We start from the raw sequence: 21,182 nt of genomic DNA, 5'->3' as shown, positions 1-21,182 counted from the left end.
TTTTTGTCTCCAAGTGAAATAATTATAAAAATGTAACCAAATATTTAAAAATTCCTCTGATTAAGACAAAAACTGAAATATATAAACTTTTGCTGCTTATATCTTAGAGAATGTCAAGACATGCACATATTTCAGCATAATACTTTTAAACTTTTTTTGTTTTGTATTTCTGGACACAATTGCTTTATCTGCTCATTTATCTGTATGTCAGGTGCTGCATGTAACTGCATATCATTAAAATCCTTTAAGTCTAAAACCTCAAACTAGTTTTATAAAGTGGCTAATCTGTAAAGTAAAATAAATTGAAATCATGGCACCCATGCACCAGCAGAGGTCACTGTTACCACAGAAATAATGTGTTCTAGCCAAATCTCGCGAGACGTTGGGTTTATGGTATGGTTTAATGGTTGGATTAGGATGAAAAATAGAGGTTCATCTGACTAGATAGGATACAGCAACATCCTAAATCCTTTCACAATTTGGGTTTAGGGTAAGGTTTGGGGGTCGCAATATGATGAAAACAGCGCTCATCCGGAAAGATTTCACGAGATTATGATCGTAGCTGTATCCCTTCTAGCCACAACCAAAATAATCCTATCCCCAGGGTTACTGTCGCAACAGGGTGGCAATGTGGCATATGTCAATGTATTGTGTATTTCAGGAGTGGGGAACCCTGGTCCTGGAGGGCCACTGTTCTGCAGAGTTTAGTTCCAACCCTAATTAAACACACCTGAAAATCAAATTAAAGTCTTCAGGATTACTTGGAAATTAAATTCAGGTGTGTTTGATGGTTGGAACTAAACTCTGCAGAACAGTGGCCCTCCAGGACCAGGGTTCCCCACTCCTGGTGTATTTAGTATGCTTGAAGTTCACATGTAATTAGAGAATAATAACAGATACTAACTAAATTTAGTTATATTTGTGGTTTCTTTGTGGGTTAGTTTTCCCACGTTTTAACAAGGGGTAACGTGGTTGAGCAGTCTAGGCCTACGCTTTTATGTAAGGCAATTACAAAAAAGAAGCCGCCTTTCCGCTGTACACGACAAACGACGGCCGATAAATCGGAAGTCATTCATTCCCTATGGAGAGTCGCAAAGGGATGCTTAACTTTCGGATCCGTTTTGAGGGTTGGATCCGCTAAAATTTTTTTACTTGTGCGACTACACCGCATGCGATATGCCAACCGGAAGTAATGTATTTCAGTGTATTTCAATCAAAAACAATGTGTGAGGTGAAAATTATTAATCCTTTTTGTTTAACCCTTTGTTTTATCAGTAACTTATTAAATTAATACTATCACTTACTTACTTAACATGTAATTTTGATCTTGTCTCCATACTAAAAATGAGTAGTCTTTGTTCATATATGCAGAGCTGTTTATTGTTTCATTCATTTGCGTTCATTTATTTATTCCACTATGGTAAATATTGGAATGAAGCCTCTTGCTGTGGAAAGAGCTTCTCTCCCATGTACAATTAAGCTGAAACTTCATTACGACTGCCACTAGGGGGTGAAGTCCGACAATTGCTTCCGTATGTCATGTTTAGTGGAAAGGCGGCTATAACCACCTTTATTGTCAACGCAGTTGCCTCCAATGAGTGTAATAACCACACAGACACAGTAACTGAATTATTTTTCATTTTTATTATGATATACGTAAATAGGTGATGCAAACTGATTATAGATACTAACTGTACTTGTACTTGATTCTTAAAAATCATTTAAAAAGGAAAATCTTTAAAGGTGCATTGTGTTATATTAGATTTTGCAGAAATGCAATCTAATATACATAATTATATTATAAGTGGTGTATAAAGACCTTGCATAATTAACTGTAGTGTTTTAATTTCTTTAGAATGAGCCGTTTTTATTCACATACATCGGAAGTCGCTGTCATGTTTCTACAGTAGCCCTAAACGTATAAACTGTTTATCTAGTGAATTTCGTCCCTAAGTTGTCTCAGAAAATGACATGTTTGTCCTGTGGAGGCTACCATATGCATTTTAACAATTGAGGGGTTAGCTGTTGTTTGCAATTCGCAATCTCACAACTAGATGCAGCTAAAGTTCAACAGATCAGTACAACACCATTCTGATTTAAATGACTAAATACTCCTTTTTGATTGAAGCTAAATTGATATTTGTATTGAGATAACAACTACCAACATCATGGTGAGCAATAAAAAAAACAATCAGTATAGAATTAAACTAGTCTTTCTTTACGTTCGTCCCATTACAGCATCTACCTTTTGTTTTCTCTACCCTGGAGGGATTATATATCCCTTTCCAGAAAGAGCTGCTCCCAGTATTCCCTCCACTGCTTCACCCCGTCATGCCCCTCACAAAACTGCCTCAAATCTTCCCATAGACTTTGATGCATAAAAATATGAATCACAACTGCGCACTTAATCTCACCTTTCACAGTATTCAGGTGGGCTGTAAGTGCTCTCTTTGCTTGGGAAACATCCGTCCCAAACATGTCGATGTTTAGGCGTACAGACCCTCCGTTTAATGGAACAGGATATGGAGGTGTGTGAAAGCTCACGAACAAAGGTTTCTCAATAAAACCATCCACAAACCATGACAAGTTTTGCCTGGCCAAGATCTCAAAGTTACTCTCGATAATTTTCAAAGGCTGCCAATCCTGGATGATAGCACCCCCTGGAAGCTGAAGTCTGGATGGCAGCTCTGGATCCAGGAGAACGGGCATTAATGCATTTTGTTTTATCTGTCCTGTTACTAGAGGATGCCTGGTGTTGGATCCATCTGACGCATCAAGTTTTCCCATCAGATATGTTACAAAGTCATCTAAGCTCTCAGAATTCCCATGCAGAGACAGGACAGCCTGATATATAAGATATACAAGTTCATCATTGTGGAAAAATATGGTGGAAAGGGTAAAGTAATTACAGAGACATTTTAATGTTGTGAATGGTGGCAAATGATTAATATTGCAATGGTGTATGCTAGAAGAATTTAGATTACAAGTAAATCCCAGATTACATAACACAACTTTGTAAAGCAAATGTGAGATGAGATAATACACTAGAATCAAAACAACAGATCCCTATGAATCCATTTACGCAAGGATCAATCATGGCCGTAGCCAGGGTTTGAAATTTGGCAGGTCCAGGGTGGGGTATTACGAGTTAACAAATGCTATCCCAAGTGGGAAGTGCCCTAAAATACACTTTTTCAAGTACACTTAGTAATTGTACCATTTTCGTGCACTATAGTTTATGGATTCATTAGCTTATACAAAATTGTCTTTTGTATTTCTTAACGTGCACCTATTTCATTGCTAAAAACAGTTATTGTGTGTATTTGGTATAATACAATGTGTTTTTGGTTTTTGGTAATAAAATTCTTTAAAATAAATACCATTTTTAATGTAACTTACCCTTCTGGCCAGAAATGTGAAGTTGGCCATGTTTTCAGCTCCCGGGACATTTTGCCTGGTAATGCGCTTTTTCTTCAAACTGGGATAGGTCTTCTTTAGGTACCCGTCAACAAATCTTTGGATGACTCCGGCTAGACCACGGCCTCTTTCACTTGGACACACCCTTAATCCCTCAACCACCACTGTTTCACCTCCATCAACTATAAGACTTGACTCCAGCGCCACCTGAAATTACGCAAGGATTTTTTTGTATTGCACAGGTTAAAATAGTCATGTATCAACATATGGTTAAAAAATCTAAATTTGTTGTTACATCTGCAAGAAAGCTGAGTGGAAATCAATTACTTTTTGTACATTTTACGCATGTAGCAGACACTTTTATCCAAAGTGGTTCAAGTGGCTTCAAGTGCATTCAAGCTATACCTGTACACCTGTAGTTAAATGTAGTTATATAACAATTGTTTTCTAGTTATATAACAATTAATGCATGCCTCAATAACATAAGATAGGTTAGACCCCTAAAGCAAATAAGTACTGTACTGGGGTACAGTGGGTAGCACTCTTGCCTCACAGCAAAAATGTCTCAGATGGCATTTGCCTGTTCTCCCTGTGTCAGCGTGGATTTATCCGGGTACTCCGGTTTCCTCTCACAGGCCAAAAATATACAAGTTAGGTGAATTGGACATACCAAATTGCCTCTCCCCCAACCTGTGTATGGATTAACTTCTTGTGTGGATCAACTTGTCTATTCCTGTCTATTCTGATTCCTGTCTCTGTGGTTGTTTGTTTTTTTATTTTATTTTATGAATTATTTAGTTTAATTGTATTGCAAATATTATTCTTTTTTAACTTTTTATTTTTGACTTATAACATCAACTCCTGTCCAGGGACAACAGATGTAAATTAGCCTTGTGGCTATAATCTGGTCCAATTACATATTGTGCATTGTCCCTGTCAAATAAACGTAAATAATTTTTTTTTTTTTTAAATGAACATAAAACATTTTTAGTCTTTATCTTATTTTTGTCTTTGTCTTTATATATGCATAATTACAGCTAATTTTTTACAGGGTATTAATACTATATGCAAAAGTCTAAAGGTCCCTAATATAAAATGCAGTCTGGGGCCTCAGGACAGAGTTTAACTAGTATTGCATAACACAATACCAGGTTATTGTATGCCCAGGCCTAACTCACCCACTGGCTTCTTAAAATGATTGGATTTACACAGTAAAACATGATTTTCTGATTTGTGAGACTTCTTTTCTGAGAATTTTGGAGCTGCGCTATTTTGAGTACCATATAAGATGACAACATGATGACATTTAAATATAATTTGTTTATGTCTAACTGAATAAAAGAAGTCATTTACAGTTATATATAGGGTGCTAAGGGTGAGAGTATTTTTCATGATATCCTGATTTATGTTTAAACTCTGTTAAAATTTATTTTTGTTCAATATTGAGAAATGCATCAACAGTGAATACGTATAACCTCATACTTATTCACTTTTTTGTTGACTAATTATGTAAATATTTTTGTAAAATAATCTTCTCTGATGCCTTCTGACACTGTGAGGTAAAGCAAAAATCTAGCACACTTTACCTCTTATCACTTACCAACTTGCTGACCCTCCTTGCTATAAAAACCAGTCTGTCTGGTTCAGTCATCCAGAAGTGATAGCGATGTGGAAGGTAATCATTGCCCTCGTATATATCTTGTGATATGGCCATCACGTCGTCATAATCTTTTGGCCTGGCAATGTAGAAAGTCAGCCCTTCACTCTCACCAACACAATGTGAATCCATCATTACCACTGCACAGTAACATACATAACAACAAATTAAACAAATACAGATTAAAGATTTCCTTCAAATTACAAAAATCTTAAATTACTTAATGTACTGTGATTGGTAATATTGTGCAACCTGAATTGAAAGTTAAAGTTAATTGAATGCAAGTTCCCGAAAGTAAAAACTAGCAAGTTCCCGGCTTATGCCTAAATCTGTTTAACATCTGGTGCCCATTTGATGTTGCTATGAAGATACCATAGTTTCAAATCACACACGTGACCATGCACAGTATAGATTTATGGCAAAATGCTTTGTAAAACACTTTTTCCACAGTGTTCAATAAAATCATATGCACAATAAAAATTTTAATCTGACAAGCATTTTTAAAGTAGTGAAATCATGATAAAGAACAAGTTAAGATCTCAGGGATGTAAGATAATAAAGAAAGGAGAGAAAACATTTAGGCTACATGACTATACATACTGTACCGTTTAAATACATGTATATGCAAAGAATTTTAAATGGTGCATAATGCCAGATGTACTGTAGCAGAAACAAGTCTGAACTGGCAATTCATGGCAATATGTGCATTTTTATAAATAAATATGGTAATTTGTAATAATAAATAACCAAACAAATAGTATTACAATTAGCCAACAACATGGTTACCACAGTACACCTTTACTAGAATAAAACAATAGTTAATTCCCTAGGAATTACAACCGTTAACAGCAAAACCCTTCTGCTTTGCAGTTAAAGGAAGAAGTGACTTCCTAGCATCCTGCTTCCAGTAACTTAAAATACAAACAAGAAAAGCATATGATAAAAGTTCAAACGTTACAGCTGTTTTAATCACCACGATGCAATTATGTGAAATAAGATTTAAAAACATGACCTTCATTCATTAAAAACTAAAACGCAAAGACAAAAATGTTGTTGTCACTTACCGCGTGACACACGCCGAGTCTCGTGAACCTCACCGTTCTGTGACGAAACTCATCTCAGCTTCGAGCATCTATATGGACTTTAAATTTGCCAGCTTGCAGTATATGAAACGTTTCGTGTTAAAAGGTTACAAACTTTTTATGATTTTTCATGTTGATAATTATCTTGAAACTTAATGTCAATCATTTGTAAACCTGCGCGTAAAGGAGTGTAAAGTTCAATTGTTAGCAAAAGTTATTTCCAAAAACAGTATTGTGTCTCCACCAAGCGGATTAATAGCGATATTGCAGGTTTTGCCTACTGTTATTCTGTTGGCCTACGTGTTAGGACATGTCTAAAAAAATGAGACACCCCTCGCTGCAGCCTGCAGCGCGATGACGTAGTGGATTAATCCAATACGTAGTGGATGTTCAAACACGCATGCGCAGTGAATATAATGTTACGCGCATGCGCGGTGTTGTGTTGTTGTTGATGAACAATCGCACGTGCTTTGGTATTTCAAGAAGAATCTGCCGAAAAACGATGGATTATTTAACAACAGTGATTGTATAAAGGTAGGTAATTAATCTTTTTTTACTGATTTGTTGTTTCAACATCTATAGTCTTGTGTAACGTTAGTGTTATGTGTCCGAAGCGGTATAAAAGTGACATAATATGCTAACAGCGATTCTCATTTTAATCATATAACGTTACTTCAGAACATAATGCCACGCGTGGACAGACTGCAGGTCTAATGTAAAACTAACCTGATTTTGCTAGGCTAACTAATGCTTTTCGCTAATGCATTGTTCTAGATTAATGTTTTTTTTAAAAGGACAGTTGCACAGTAATTTCAAGGTGCACATACTGTAACCAGTATCACTATCTTAAATTAATACATCTGGATTGGATTTTTTTTTATAAAAGAGACTTAGTACTTGTATGTTAACAATCCTTTGCATTTTTATTTGAAAAGTTCAACTTAATGAGATTTGACTGGTTTTTTTTAGATTTGACTGGATTTGGCAAGATGCCCTTGCTCATTAAAGAAGATGGAGATGTGGCTTTCCTCAGACTGTTGACATGCCAGCTTTTTCACTATGTTGTTAGTAAAGCATCTTTCAGAGAAAAGGCTCCTGTTGTCTGGCTTGACAGTAAGTTATTTAATTTAAAAAAATTTCCATAGCTCAATTGGTAGAGCATTACATTACTAGCAAATATCATTAGGTAACACACATACTAAATAAAGCATGTCACTGTAAGTCACTTTGGATAAAAGCATCTGCCAAACGTGTAAATGTAAATGTGTGTGTGTGTGTTTATAGTAACAGTGTTTTTATTCTAAATTCATATAAAGTATCCCTAGATTTAGACTATACATTTAAGTTAATTTTTAATATTTACTTCTCTTTCTTAAAATAGGTGTTGTCAACTGAAACACATTCTCCGGGATGTAGAGATTTATTTACAGACTGTCCACCAGGTCGAGTTGGAGGAAGGGTGTCCCAGGGATGAATTGTTCATCTATTCTGCATCAGTAAAGCAGTGGTGGCGTGGCACTGACTTTAAACTATTTAAGATCAAACTGTGACAAAAGCTTTACCTGAGCTGACTGCAGTCAGTTATATGTGACCCTGCCTGTGAAAAAACAGGATAAGTCTTGAAATGTAATTATGATATAATGAGCATCAAAGTGTTATTTTCATTAATTTCACATTGATTTTGACATTTGACATGATTTTACTCCGTCAACCCCACACACCCAGCCAACTTTTTCTTTGAACTTTTGCCCTTTGGCCGGCGCTACAGAGCACTGAACACTAGACACAACAACAGTTTGTTCCTCAGGTTATATTAAACCTAAACAATTAAAGAACCCATAACTTCCACACCTGTCATAACTGTATATTGTTTATAATCACCACATACTGTACATCTGTAACTACCATTCTAAACTATGCTACTGTAAATATCACCTATTATCTATTTGTACAACAACAGCATCTGAACATCCATACAGGCATCACTACACACAATTGTAAAAAAGGAGAAAATATATATACATATATATATATATATACACACACACACACATATACTTATATATACTTACTGTACCATGCTGCTTATTTAAATTATTTTTGTTTTTATATTACTAGTGTGTTATTGTCTTTAATTTAACTTAGTTATTCTATTTATGTCCGTAACATGTCACCAAGACAAATTCCTTGTATGTGACAAAAACATACTTGGCAATAAAGGTGATTCTGATTCAATATTAAAGATATCAATGTTTTTTTACAGAATGTTGTTTACATTATGTATGATGAGTTAATGTAGAAAACAGTAAATCACAGAAAGTAAATCACAGAAAGATGGGTTTTTACTAAGTTCATGTTTAGGCCTAATGTTTATTGTTAAAATGTTTAATATTTGCAGTCACCGATCATCAGTGAATTGAATAAGCTGTGGGGTAAAAGTTAAATAAATAAACAACTTAAATAAATGACAAGTTATTTTTGTTTCCATTTAACAGTAACTTGAATAGATATATATATATATATAATAGAATATTTTTAAAATAACTCCAATACAACACTCAAATAAATGATTGATTACAACGTTACATGTATCATTGCTAATATACCTTATCTTGTTGTTTAAAGATGATTGTTTAATACCGGCTGTGTACACCACATGTTAAGATAATACATTACACAATGCTAAAAATGTAAAATGAGCTTACAATCCCTTACTTATTGTGGTAAAAGTGTAGTAACCATAGTTTTTGGTGTGATGCAGCAAAACCATGGTTTTACTACACTAACCATTGTTTAACTATGGTTTTTGAAAACCATGGCTATAAAAACTATTGTTATTTTGTGGATACCATGGTTTTACTACAGTAATCATGTTTTTTTGGTTTTAACTGTAGTAAAACCATGGTTAATTTTCGTAAGGGGTAACGTTAGCCTACTCATTTAATACGATCAGCTTTTATGGATAAATTATGTGAAAATAACTGCACTGAACACGCGAAAACATGGAATTATTTTGCACGTGGGTATCCACGTAAACTTATAACTAAGCTAGGACACCAGCAAATACGTTAATCGCCATTTGATGGCAAATGTGTTAATGTTTGTGTTCAAATACACAACCGAGCACTGGATTTGGATTTATATTCACTGCGCATGCGTGTTTGAACATCCACTACGTACTGGATTAATCCACCACGTCATCGCGCTGCAGCGAGGGCTTCTTGAAAAAAATAGTTGATGGTAAATTGAGAATTCAGGAACTCCAACCGGAAAAATAGAACCAAAAGAGAGTCCCAAAAAATTGGCATTATCTGCATTTTGACTGCTGGCTAACTCTAATTATATTTTTTCCTCTATCTTCTTGAATCTTCTTTCATTTCCATTAGTGAAGTGTCAAACTCCTAATACAAATAAATATAATTTAGTATATTCTCCTAATATAATGCATTTATCCATATTGAATGTCTCCAAGTGAAAAATGTAAACAAATATTAAAAAATACTTTTATTTTTCATGTTATAATACATTCCGGTATGCTGTATTTAACTTAATATGGCAAAGTTCCTCTGATTAAGACAAAGACTGAAATATAAAAACTTTTGCTGCTTATAGAAAATCATTTAGCTTCATCCGGCCCCAAGGAGTCGGCCTCCGCATTTCTCTTTGGTGAAGGGCTCTGTCCTAACAGGTGATAAACATGTCCTTGATCAGTCGTGCAGTCTTGTGTCCATGCCTTGGGCTGGCCTTGGTAAGACTTCCACAAGCGGCCATAGAAAAGGTCTTTTTTGATCTTGGCATAAAGTTTGGAGGGGTCAAAGCCATTTGAAGAACTTGGAGGAATTGGAGGTGATTCTTCTTCTTGTGTCTAAAGTAACACATTGACACTAGTTTACTTTTATTTCAATATTGCGAAATGCAAAACATAAAACCATAATGATGTAACTATAATAATTGTTTTCTCAAAATTTGGACGATTTGTGGCAAACGAGGCCCGTGAGAATTGGCCGTGCTGAGCAGCAACCACGCTGTACCCACAACTATGCATGTTCTTTAGAAAACAACAGGAAACCGTGTTACCTTTAATCACTTCATACAATAATCTTAGTTTGAGATTGAAAGGAAACAGAAAAAAAACAGCACTGCACTTTCTAAGTTTCCATGACGCATTGTGAATATTTTCTGAACTGTTTAATGTTGTGCTGAATGACATTTTCTGGTTTAAGCACAGTACTGAATGAGCCCTTTAAATTTTGTATATAAGATATATATTTTTTATTATAACAGCACTTATGTCATAACTTTATTTTTAATGGGCAAATATCTTACCTCAGCTGGCGGTTCTGTCAGTTGCACACATATTTCAAAGGACTGCCTCCTGCAAGATTAAATATCCCTCAGATTGCTTTTTTTTAACAAGTCATATAAAGTGTGTGTGGCAATGAATGAAAATATATATCTTTTTAGTTATACTACTTATTTATGTATTAGCTATTTAATGTGGAAATTATTTGTAAATGCTATCTATTGTTATTATTTTGTATGTGATGGATGCACAGTACCTCCTACAGTTGCTCTTTCTGCATATGAAGAATAGTATGGTCAGGGTAGAAAGAGAAAGAATAGATCCGATGATCATTGCACCCAAATGTCCAAATAATCCCATCCCTGGTTCTCGCTTCATGTGAGTAAAAGCTATATGACAAGTAAATTACATAAGAAAATGAAGCCCTCACACTAACGCACAAAAAATGTGAATAAATAGATTGAATATGTGAGTAGTTATGAATAGAATTGAATGTCTCAATACCATTTATAGACGTGTTGATGCTGTCATCTTTCTTACTGATGTCAGTGCATTGCTCCAGTTTACCCGAAGGAAATGTTACAAACGCACAACAGATTAGCACACTTTCATTTACTGCTACTTTAAAGATAAGGGACGACATTGGACGTTGAGATGATTTGCCCTGAATTTCAACTTTATCATCATATTCAGGTGGAATGTAAGTACCAAAGGATGGATGAAATGTGCCGAGTTTTGTGTGATTTAGGCCTCTTCGCATTTCCCAGTTGATCTGAGTCATATTTTCTTTTCCTTTAAGAACACAGGTCACATTGCGACCATCTTTGTATGGACTGTGACTGATTGATACTTCAGTGTTTGATTTGCCTGTTTAAAGACAGCAAAGAAGATGGGACAGAAAGATAAGAACAATGATGAAGGCTGGATGAAAGTAAAAAATAATTCTGGATTATGAATGTGAAGCAGAATGATTCAGGCACTTCAAATAATTCAATTTAAAATAATACTACAATAGTATTGTTAGCATTGTAATATACAAAAAACAATAAGCAGTGGGTCTTTATGATATGTATGTTTTTATGACACACTTTTATTTACTGATTGAATATTTTTTTTATATCTGAAGCTGTAATGAGGTTGTTTGTTTGGCTTTTAATTTCTGAATAGTTGTGGTTGCCACTTGCCATGTTCAAACCACAGCATTTATATCACATGGTCCATATTACATATAAAATGACAATAGGTGTAGTTCAAATGTGATACTTATTTCACTGAATATACAGATTAATTATTATTTTAAACATAAGGCTTCATTTTTACATCAGTTGTCAAATCGGTTATTAAGAATTGTGAAAATGGTGAATAACCAATCAGGGCTTTGAACCAGAATTTTTTCCCAATTGGTTCGTTCCGAACAGAAACAGTATTTTAACGTTTCCGGTTTTCGGTTCAACCCTAAAATTGACATTCCTGAACTGGTTAGAACATAAAAATAAAGTTCCCGAACCGGTTAATAACGTTCCATGTCAGCTGTGGGACATACAAATAAGTAGGCTGATCATTAGGACATTAAACTTAAATTATTAGTCTGCATAATTTTTCTTAAGTCTCTATCTTCATCAAACATTAAAAAAGGCTACATTATGTAAGCGGCATAACTGTAATTCTGACATGCCTACATTTGTTGAGTGCACTTAAACACGCGCACACACACAGACGGAGGATGAATTCCAAACGGCACTTCGGGAAGAAGATGCGGCATAAACAGTCGCTCCACATAAAGTGAAAATTATGTTGTTTTTCAGTGCTTTATTTGCCAAATGTATTTTACATTGTGAGACACAGCGCAACTCGCTCTCAAGTTTATACATGAACAGTTCTGATCTTTGAAGGGCATAGGGATAATCACATTTGATTAGAGTTGGACCGGATACATTTAACCGCATGTGCGTACAGAGAATTGCTCACTTTAGCACCTTTTACAGTTAAATTGTTGAAAATCACTTAAGTGTTAACATTTGCAAGCATTTGAAACACATGCAAATTATCAACTTTTACCCTATTAGCGTATTAATCTGCGACTTGCATGCGAGCCAAACCGTGGGTCATGATCTGTACGGATCAACTGCAATCCGTTACACCACTAATTAGTATTAAAAAAACAAACATCTTGAGATACTTGGTGGCCTACAATGTTTACCTCTTATTTTTTTAGCATTAGAGACTTGGGCTTGAGTAGGCTACTTGCTGGTGGTAAGCTTCTCATTTCTCAGATGAGTCAATAATGACCGGAAGTTAACTTCACGGAGTATTGCACCGAAATCTTGTCGAAGAACGAAAAAACATTGGGTTTAAACCGGTTACCACTATTTTAAATAAACGATTCTGTTCCGGAACATATATATTTTTGAAGGTTTCTGGTTTAGTTTCTGTTCCTTTTCAAAACATCAAAAGTTTCTGGTTTTGGTTTTCGTTCCGTAAACCGGTTCAAAGCCTTGTAAGCAATACAATAAATGTATAAAAAAAAAATTGTGAATCTCAAAAATGTTACAAAAGCAAAACAAGATATGAAAAGGCTAAGAACACAACACATGTGTCCGTTATTCTCATAACAAAGAAAATAGTAATGACAATATTTCAAACACAGTTTTGTCAGAGCATGTAAAGTTTAAACACTTGAGCATTTGTGTACCTGAAAATCTTTCATTATGGTGTTGACTTACAACACAGTTCCATTTAGCAATGAATTGTAATGTTTAATCTGTTGCTCAAACCGTAAATCTTGTTGCCATTTTTATTCCAACTCAATACCAAAATGTTTAGCATCCTCTGCTCAAACTGATACCTAATCTTTTTTTGAGTTTTCAAGTATACGTACAAACGTTAACATTTTGTATGTATTTCACATAATTAGCACTTACCTGATTGCAAGAAGGCAAGAATATAAAGAGCACAAAGAAAGTTGTTGTTTTGGTTCATGGCTGCTGCGCTAAAACAACACAGCTTCCTCTACCCTGTTCCTGGTTCTGTTTTGAGGTATGATGCTATTGCCTACACCCTAGTCTTCTCTACTAGTCATCTTACATTCAGCCATTGGTTTCATTTCTTTTCTTGACAACTCAGTCATATCTTTGATCTCTGTTAAAAGGAAATTATGCACTTGTGGGAGTTTCCACCAAGCATGTTTCTATACCCCAAAAAACACAGATTCATAAAGTTGTCAGCAGATTTGAGTTTAACCTTGTGAGACTTGGATTGTATTGATGTTTAATTATTATTTTTTGCAAATATACAGTTAAATTGTGCTTACTAAATACATTGAAATGAACTAGAACATTAAAAAGCAGGAAAGAAGAGGTGGTAAATGTAAATGACATGAAAGTAGTGAAAGCTGTTCAATGGAAAATCAAGGGGGTGGCCAAAATAAAGGAAACGCTTAACCTAAAAATGTGATAGTATTTTACCCTCACCCTAAACTGTTGAGGTGACATTTGAAGCACAAACACATTTCACACACATTTTGTGTTGATGTTCTGAAGTGACTTTATACAACAACTCACCCACTGTGAGAGTACAAAGAGTAAACTGCATTTAGAAACACACCTGCTCTGTGAGGCTTGTGGACCTCTGGCCTAGATCATACAAATGGACCCCATCTGCACTGTAAAACGATTCCATAGAAATTACAGCACTACTGTCAGCTGGTTGCCGGTGACTTGCTGTAGATTTGAATTTATGGTAATTACCTGCAACAGTTTGTTCGAAGTTAAATGAAAATTAAACATTAGCAAGTCTTTATATTTACAGAGTAAAACTAAAGTGACAGCCTCGTGCAAAGCATTCTGGGAAACAAAATCTGAAGGAAAAAAACAGAAAAAGGTTGATGAGGATTTTTGGTTCCCAGAATGCTCTGCATAAAGCTTCCATTCTATATTTTTATTCTGTAAGACAAAGACTTGTTAATGTTTAAATTTGAACACACCGTTGTCAGTAAATAACATACATTTAAATCTACAGTAAGTTACTGGCATCCAGCTGCCAGTAATACGGTCATTTCTACGAAATCTTTTTACAGTGTGTGTAATAAAATATTGTAATACACTAAACGATAAACCAGTGCAAATGTGGTGAATGGTTTCTTATTAAAAAGCACTAAACACAACAACTAAACTCTAAAATAATAACATTAAAAGGCTTTCATTGGCCCATTACCATATAGAGCTCCACTTATGGTTCTTCATAGCACAATATGGTACACAGGAGCTATATAAGTGCTATAGGTTCCTATGAATACGAGCCAGTGAACCACTTTCGTGCTATTTTTTTAGACATAATGTGTGCATCTACATTTAAAACACTACAGTAGAATGTAAGGCAGTGGTTCTCAAACTTTGTGTACAGTGGACCCCACTTGTGCCCTTCGTGACCCCCTCCCAAGAAAACTTATGACATAAAACATGCTAAAACATAAAATTTTAATTAAACAAAACTCAAATACAATGTAGTGCTGTGAGGTTTAATTACACAGAATTATGTAAAACTGGGGCCCCCCAGCACAATCTCAGGGCTCCCAGGGGTCTACGGCCCCCAGTTTGAGAACCACTGGTGATGTATTTTAGCTTTTAGTTTTTTAATTATTATTTTTTTAATTTTCATTTCCCTGCAGCTCTAGAGTGATTCGTAACATGTATGCAGAATTGAATTATGTCAGTATAATACTTTGTCAGTGACCTTTTAAAGCATGAAATTAATTGTGTGACATCACAGCCTCAGAATAATTGCAGAACAACTGTATGTTTTCCTTAAATATTTTATTGTTAATTCACAAAGGTGTTTAAAGGTAGAATTTTAACTCTGCTAAAGGAAAAAAGTGTGTGAATGCTGAATACTCTTACCACAACTATAGAACAGCAGTGACATCAAAGTGGCTCAGTGGCTAAACATAAAGTGTGTCAAAGTTTGTGGTGCAATTTTGAGACTGATGAGAGAGGAAGTGATAGCTGACTGATGTAAAGCAAAATGTAGAAATGTCTAAATGAAATGTGTAGTTTTGTTCTCTAGTTGTTAGACATTACTCCTGTTTCTGCAGTGTACTGTGCATTATATGCAAAAATGAAACCTACTGCATATGATAAAATGTACATACAGCACACAACAAAGCAGTGCACCAAGTCTCTCCATACAACAAACTTGTTTAACCGTACAATTCCAATGTGACAAAAAACTAGAAGTTATCTTTTGCCAATTAGTGTTTTATATATATATATATATATATATATATATATATATATATATATATATATATATATATATATATATATATATATATATATATATATATATATATATATATATATATATATATGTATATATATATATATATATATATATATGTATATATATATATATATGATTTTAAAATACAAAAAAAATTCAAAGGGTTGCTGGATGTCACTAAAATGCTCATCTTGCTGCTAATCCTGACCATTTCTGGCCAGTAGGTGACAGGCAATTCCTTGCTATTCCAAACAGCACAAATAGATATGTCAATAAAATCTATAGTCTTGTCTGTGTCTGCCTGCTGATCTTAATTAGATGTGGACCTCTGGGACATCATCCATCAATTGATATTGAACATGTTTAAGCTGAAAAAAATCCACATTGTTGTGAGTTTTCATTTATTCAGGGATTACAATGTTTTAATAGATATTTAATGATCTTTAATTTTGTTTTTACTAGCTTAAAAAGTCACCTTATTTCATCAGGTGGTGGGCACTTTTTTAAGCAGGGCCCCACTTTAATTTCTCTGTATGTGAATTAAGTCAGTCGATTAATTGGGCTTTGTAGCACAGGAACAAAAGCACAGACACAAATTAAGGCAAAGGGCTTTTCGTTTTAAGAGTTTTGTGAGGATGCAGGGAACATAATACATGTTGGAATCAACACAATCACTTTAGTCACGCTCCTAAAATGTAACCACTGCATTTGTGCTACCTGCTGAGTGATTTTTTTAGGGAACAGAACAGACATTGTTAGCTCCTTCTGTCGGGGCCGCATGACTGTCCCTAGATCATTACACAGGCTCAACATCACAGTTGAAAGAAATAAAAACTGAAAGTAGCACACAAGCATTGCTTTCAAGAGACACATACTTAAAATATGCATGTACATACATAATCTTTATATTAAAGTCATGATACTAACTGTTGCACAGCAACTATTTAAAGCAAGTGGTTGAGATTACTGCAAGTAATTACTAAATATACTGTAATGCAGTAAAGCAGAGAATCATTTTGTCGGATGGGATATATGTGAGTATTTCATATAAAATTTCCATTTTAAATAACATTTTTTACGTTAATATATATTTTATTTCATACATTTAGTGTTGTTGGTAAGGTCGGAAATGTAGCTCGTATTGCAAAGTCTGGACCCTGCAACATTTAGATGTTAGTTTTTCCCAATTTTGCCTGCAAGGTGTAGTTTTAACGAGAGCATGGATACAGAAAAAGGTGTTTGTGTGTATATATACATGTTAGACAAGGCTTAAAACTAAATTCTGAAAGAAAGTGCATGCAGGATCTCCAGAAGCACGCTTGGTAATCAGTTTCAAAGATTTTTTTAAAGTTCTGAATGGTCATCGAGGGGAGCAGATGCCAAAAGCTCATAAATAACTCAACAGGATTAGATGGGGGTCCAACCGGGGCAGAGTTTTTTGTGTTTATGTGCCTGTGCGCGTGTGTGTGTGTGTGTGTGTGTGAAAGAGAGAGAGACATATTGCATGCAACAGAGCACATGGTGTGTATTGGTTATAAATTAGGACCAAGGCCATTTAGGGGAGGACAGGGAAGACGCTTTTAAAGAAAGAGGACTCTGCGTCCCCTGGGTACATTCATTCACACTGATGAATTTGATTTATATTGGTTTCTTGAGTGTCGATTGGTGACCCTTTGTGAATACAAAGATTTTTTTTAATTTGCTTAAAAATATGTCTAGAATTAATACTGTCTGTGTCCCCCTGTGTTTTTGCACTGTGCTCTAGATACTGTCTGCTTCCTGTTTCCTTCTATTTATATAAAAATCCTTTTTCTGTATCCTCTGCTTCTTCCTCTGACCTATTTTCTCTTCCACTCTCTCTTTCTCTTTCTCCATCCCTCCCCCTTGCCCATCTGTCAGAAGCACAGGTGTACATACACGTCTTAAGCATACATGTCATTGTAAATAAACCCAAATGTAGATACATTACTTTTGCTTTATAGTTTTAAAAGCTTCTGACCTTTCTTAATATTAATGTGGAAGATTAAAATCATATGGAGGTGTTGCAGCTGCATGCATTAAAGTGGTCCACATCATTGCATGTTTAGGCCTTTACTGTGTCTAATTATAGTCATGGTAGTCTATAATTATTAATATCTCTATATATAGACACCACAGCAGAAATAAGATACAGAATACAGAACCAACTTTTTACTGTGTGTGCATGCGTGTGTGTGTGTGTGTGTGTGTGTGTGTGTGTGTGTGTGTGTGTGGTTGTGATGATGATTATGATGTGTTTGTTTATATTCAGTGGCCTACAGTAGAGGTACAGTGAGATATGAGATACAGAGGACACATTGCATAATGAATTCATGTAACACCATATCCTGTCTCTTTGGAATACAATGTCATGTGATTGGTATGTCTACTGAGGTGAAACCAACCAGTGTGAATGATCCAGTTTTCCCCCACCTCTCCGCCCTTAGCGCCAGCCTCTTTTTTAATATCGAAATGGGCTCGTTCCCTACACCCCCACCTCAGGACACACAGGCTGACCCCAACCTCCGATTCACCGCATTTTATTACACTGCAGTACACTGCGTCCCCTCACACACCCCCTCCCCACCGTTCTGCAGAGCAAGAAATAGAGTTTGGGTAAATTCCACTCTGACGTTATCTAGGCTGCTGTCATTATATATATGTCAGGGCTTTTATGCAATGTTTCCTAGAAAATCTGCCGATGCATTATTTCACTTTGTATATCACAAATGCTTAATCTCAACTCTTTTAGTAGCCTATCATCACAAACAACTATTATGATTTAAATAAAAATTCCTGTGTGCTCTACTGGAAGTGCATTGCATTAACAATTAAATGATTGTGGGTTTAATTCCTAGTCAACATACACATATGCCTTGTAATGAATTGTAAGTCGCTTTGCAGAAAACTAAATATGCATGTTGTGCTTGAACCAAATGATGTTCCAACAAACACAACTGAATTTTGATCAGCAAAAGTAAGGATTGAATTTAATTTAGGAACAAAAGTATGGGTTGAATTTTTTTAACACTATTTTTAGTAGCTGTCCACCCCTTTCACAATTTGTCTAAATAGATGCTGGTCCATAAGAAACTGTACTATACTGCAGTAGTAGAGCAAAGGTCAGCAGTATGAGGGTGAGCTCAGGACAGCTGCTCCTCAAATCAGCATAGTGAAGCTTCTCACATTCTCACATATCTCCATTTGCTGTGTGTACATACACACTAAACAATGTTGGGTTGTTAACCCAGCGCTGGGTCAAAAAGTGACGAGCCCAGCCATTGGGTTCAATAAAATACAGTAAGCGTTTATAGTTGACCCAGCATAGCTTAAATACAACCCAACAGACTGGGCTCATCCCTCCCCGACCCAACGGTTAAGGGTATATGTATTAGCTATACATTGAATAAAATAAGTATTGAACATGTAACTATATTCTCAGTTAACATATTTCCAAAGGTGCTACTGACATAAAACCCCCACCAGACGCTGGTAACAACCCATGTCAATGCATACAAAGAAATCAAACCATAGATGTCCATGAACCAAGTCATGGGCAAAAATGCAAAATGACACGGGGAAAAAGCATTGAACACGCTTACTGAAATGTATTTAATGCTTTGTACAAAAGCCTTTGTTGGTAATGAAAGCTTTCAAAGTCTTCAAATCTTGGAGGTTCTGTGTGCGATTTTTTGTTATTTCCAAAGATTATTAATTGGATTCAAGTCAGATGATTGAAAATTTCATGTCAGTAGCATCTTTAAAAATATATTTATTTCATGTACCTTTTTTACTGCGAGTGTGGTACAATATGGTGCTAAATAGCACTAAAAGCTTGTAATCATAAGAGAACCGTTTTTAGCGCTGTATAGCACCTCTGTAGAACCATAAGTGGTGCTAAAGCATGACTTAGCATAGCATCACTTACGGTTCAATATAGCACAATATGGTTCTACACAAGTGCTACACATGTTCCCACTTAATTACGTGCCAGTGAACCACTTTTAGTGCTATTTAGCACCATTGTGTAAGTGCTGTGTATTTTCTGCTGTCTGTACTGGAAATTGTCAGTAGCATGCTTTGTGTCGGTTTTGTATTGTAGGATAATGCAGAAGCATCAGCTCCGCATCTGCTATTACATAATAGGCCTACCCATGCATTGTTACATTTCTTCCTGCACTCCAAAAAAACTGATGCTTAATACCACTAAAACCTCGCTATCATAGGGGAACCATTTTTAGTGTTATTAGCACCTATATAGAACCTATGAAGAACCATACCGGGTAATATAGCAACACTAATGGTTCTGCAGAGCTCAATATGGTTTTAAAAAAGTGCTACATAATATGGCACTTAACATGGTTCCCGTATATGACCACGAGCCAATAAACCACTTTTAGTGCTATTTAGCACCGTTTAGTGTACACTCTTAAAAATAAAAGTGCCACAGAAAGTTCTTCACAGCAATGCCATGGAACCACTTTTGGTCTCAGAGAACCTTTCTGTCAAAGAACCATTTCTTTCATACCCTTTCATGATCTTTTTAAAGAACTTTTTTTACTAAAACAGAAAGCTACAGCCAACAATGGTTCTTATATGGCATCGTGTATCACTTACATTTTTAAGAGCGTATAAATAGAAAGTTAAAGCAACACTAAAGAGTTTTTTTACCTTAAAATAACGTTTACAAAAAAGTTTCAGTCGTTCACCCACTCGAAACAGGGTGAACGGCACTTTTACATTCGCTTTGCAGACCTCTATCGGCACTATAGAAGTTTTCCAACCATCATGTCGCGATCCTGTAGTTCGAGTGAAAACTACAAAAACTTGCTTTACGGCAGACCTACAATCCAATCAGAGCCAGCTTTGCTGCAGTAGGTTAAATTATTCACGACAGTGGTAATGCACAATTCCGCTTACAATCTGTAGGGGGAGCAAAGAGCAAAAACTCTTTAGTGTTGCTTTAAAATAAATGTACATTTGAACAATCACTTCTTGTCTTTGTTTCTGTATTCTTTTGAAGCTCAATGCCCACTAGTGATTATCACTTGTTTGTTATGGGCTGTTTTTTTTTCTTTCTTTCTTTTTTCGTTATTTTTTTATTGATAAAAGCAGTACAATATACAGTTAGACACACACAAATATTTCTAACACTAATTTTTTTTAACCATTTAAAAGATTAACCATTAAAAAATAAAGCATACTTATATTAATACATCAATTCAAAACATCACTTATCTTAGAATGACACATCTAAACAGCTATTTGGATACATTTTGTTCACTGCATTGCAACTATAGTAGGCTAAAAACTCGTCCCAGTCATTTAACAAATCAAATGAAACAACAAAATATTAGTCACAGGTCTTCATATAAGGTTTGTTTTCTGCCATATTGTCTTTCTTGAAAAGGAATTACCGTATTACATA

The 21,182-nt window shown here is 35.2% G+C and overlaps 2 protein-coding genes and 1 long non-coding RNA gene across 3 annotated transcripts; 1 reads left to right on the top strand and 2 right to left on the bottom strand.

The window, feature by feature from the left end:
- Positions 1 to 1,371: 1,371 nt before the first annotated feature.
- On the bottom strand, positions 1,372 to 6,467 carry nat16l (N-acetyltransferase 16, like). Its single transcript, XM_055200990.2, has 4 exons — positions 6,139 to 6,467; positions 5,018 to 5,214; positions 3,400 to 3,624; positions 1,372 to 2,844 (listed from the first exon to the last, which is right to left on the bottom strand). Exons 2-4 carry the CDS (start codon positions 5,207 to 5,209, stop codon positions 2,272 to 2,274), a joined length of 990 nt encoding a protein of 329 aa, XP_055056965.2. The 5' UTR covers positions 5,210 to 5,214; positions 6,139 to 6,467; the 3' UTR covers positions 1,372 to 2,271.
- A 22-nt stretch (positions 6,468 to 6,489) lies between these two features.
- On the top strand, positions 6,490 to 7,988 carry LOC129433642 (uncharacterized). Its single transcript, XR_012359915.1, has 3 exons — positions 6,490 to 6,690; positions 7,126 to 7,269; positions 7,538 to 7,988. It is a non-coding gene; the product is annotated as an uncharacterized lncRNA (long non-coding RNA).
- Positions 7,989 to 9,649: 1,661 nt separating this feature from the next.
- LOC129441173 (uncharacterized) lies at positions 9,650 to 14,165 on the bottom strand. Its single transcript, XM_055201002.2, has 5 exons — positions 13,381 to 14,165; positions 10,964 to 11,326; positions 10,716 to 10,848; positions 10,483 to 10,531; positions 9,650 to 10,021 (listed from the first exon to the last, which is right to left on the bottom strand). Exons 1-5 carry the CDS (start codon positions 13,436 to 13,438, stop codon positions 9,773 to 9,775), a joined length of 852 nt encoding a protein of 283 aa, XP_055056977.2. The 5' UTR covers positions 13,439 to 14,165; the 3' UTR covers positions 9,650 to 9,772.
- Between the last annotated feature and the right edge of the window lie 7,017 nt (positions 14,166 to 21,182).

This window comes from Misgurnus anguillicaudatus, chromosome 21, assembly GCF_027580225.2.
Source record: "Misgurnus anguillicaudatus chromosome 21, ASM2758022v2, whole genome shotgun sequence".
In the NCBI taxonomy this organism is placed as follows: Eukaryota; Metazoa; Chordata; class Actinopteri; order Cypriniformes; family Cobitidae; genus Misgurnus; species Misgurnus anguillicaudatus.
Note: the sequence above shows the minus strand (reverse complement) of the source record. Positions and strands in the feature narration are given on the sequence as shown.

Coding starts and splice junctions, on each gene's coding strand:
- nat16l (XM_055200990.2), bottom strand. CDS start 5,209: ATGATGGATTCACATTGTGTTGGTGAGAGTGAAGGGCTGACTTTCTAC. Junction 3,625..5,017: donor CAAGGAGGGTCAGCAAGTTG/GTAAGTGATAAG, acceptor GCGTAATTTCAG/GTGGCGCTGGAGTCAAGTCT. Junction 2,845..3,399: donor TCACATTTCTGGCCAGAAGG/GTAAGTTACATT, acceptor CTTATATATCAG/GCTGTCCTGTCTCTGCATGG.
- LOC129441173 (XM_055201002.2), bottom strand. CDS start 13,438: ATGAACCAAAACAACAACTTTCTTTGTGCTCTTTATATTCTTGCCTTC. Junction 10,849..10,963: donor CATCAACACGTCTATAAATG/GTATTGAGACAT, acceptor CTTGTCATATAG/CTTTTACTCACATGAAGCGA. Junction 10,532..10,715: donor AGAAAGAGCAACTGTAGGAG/GTACTGTGCATC, acceptor TTAATCTTGCAG/GAGGCAGTCCTTTGAAATAT.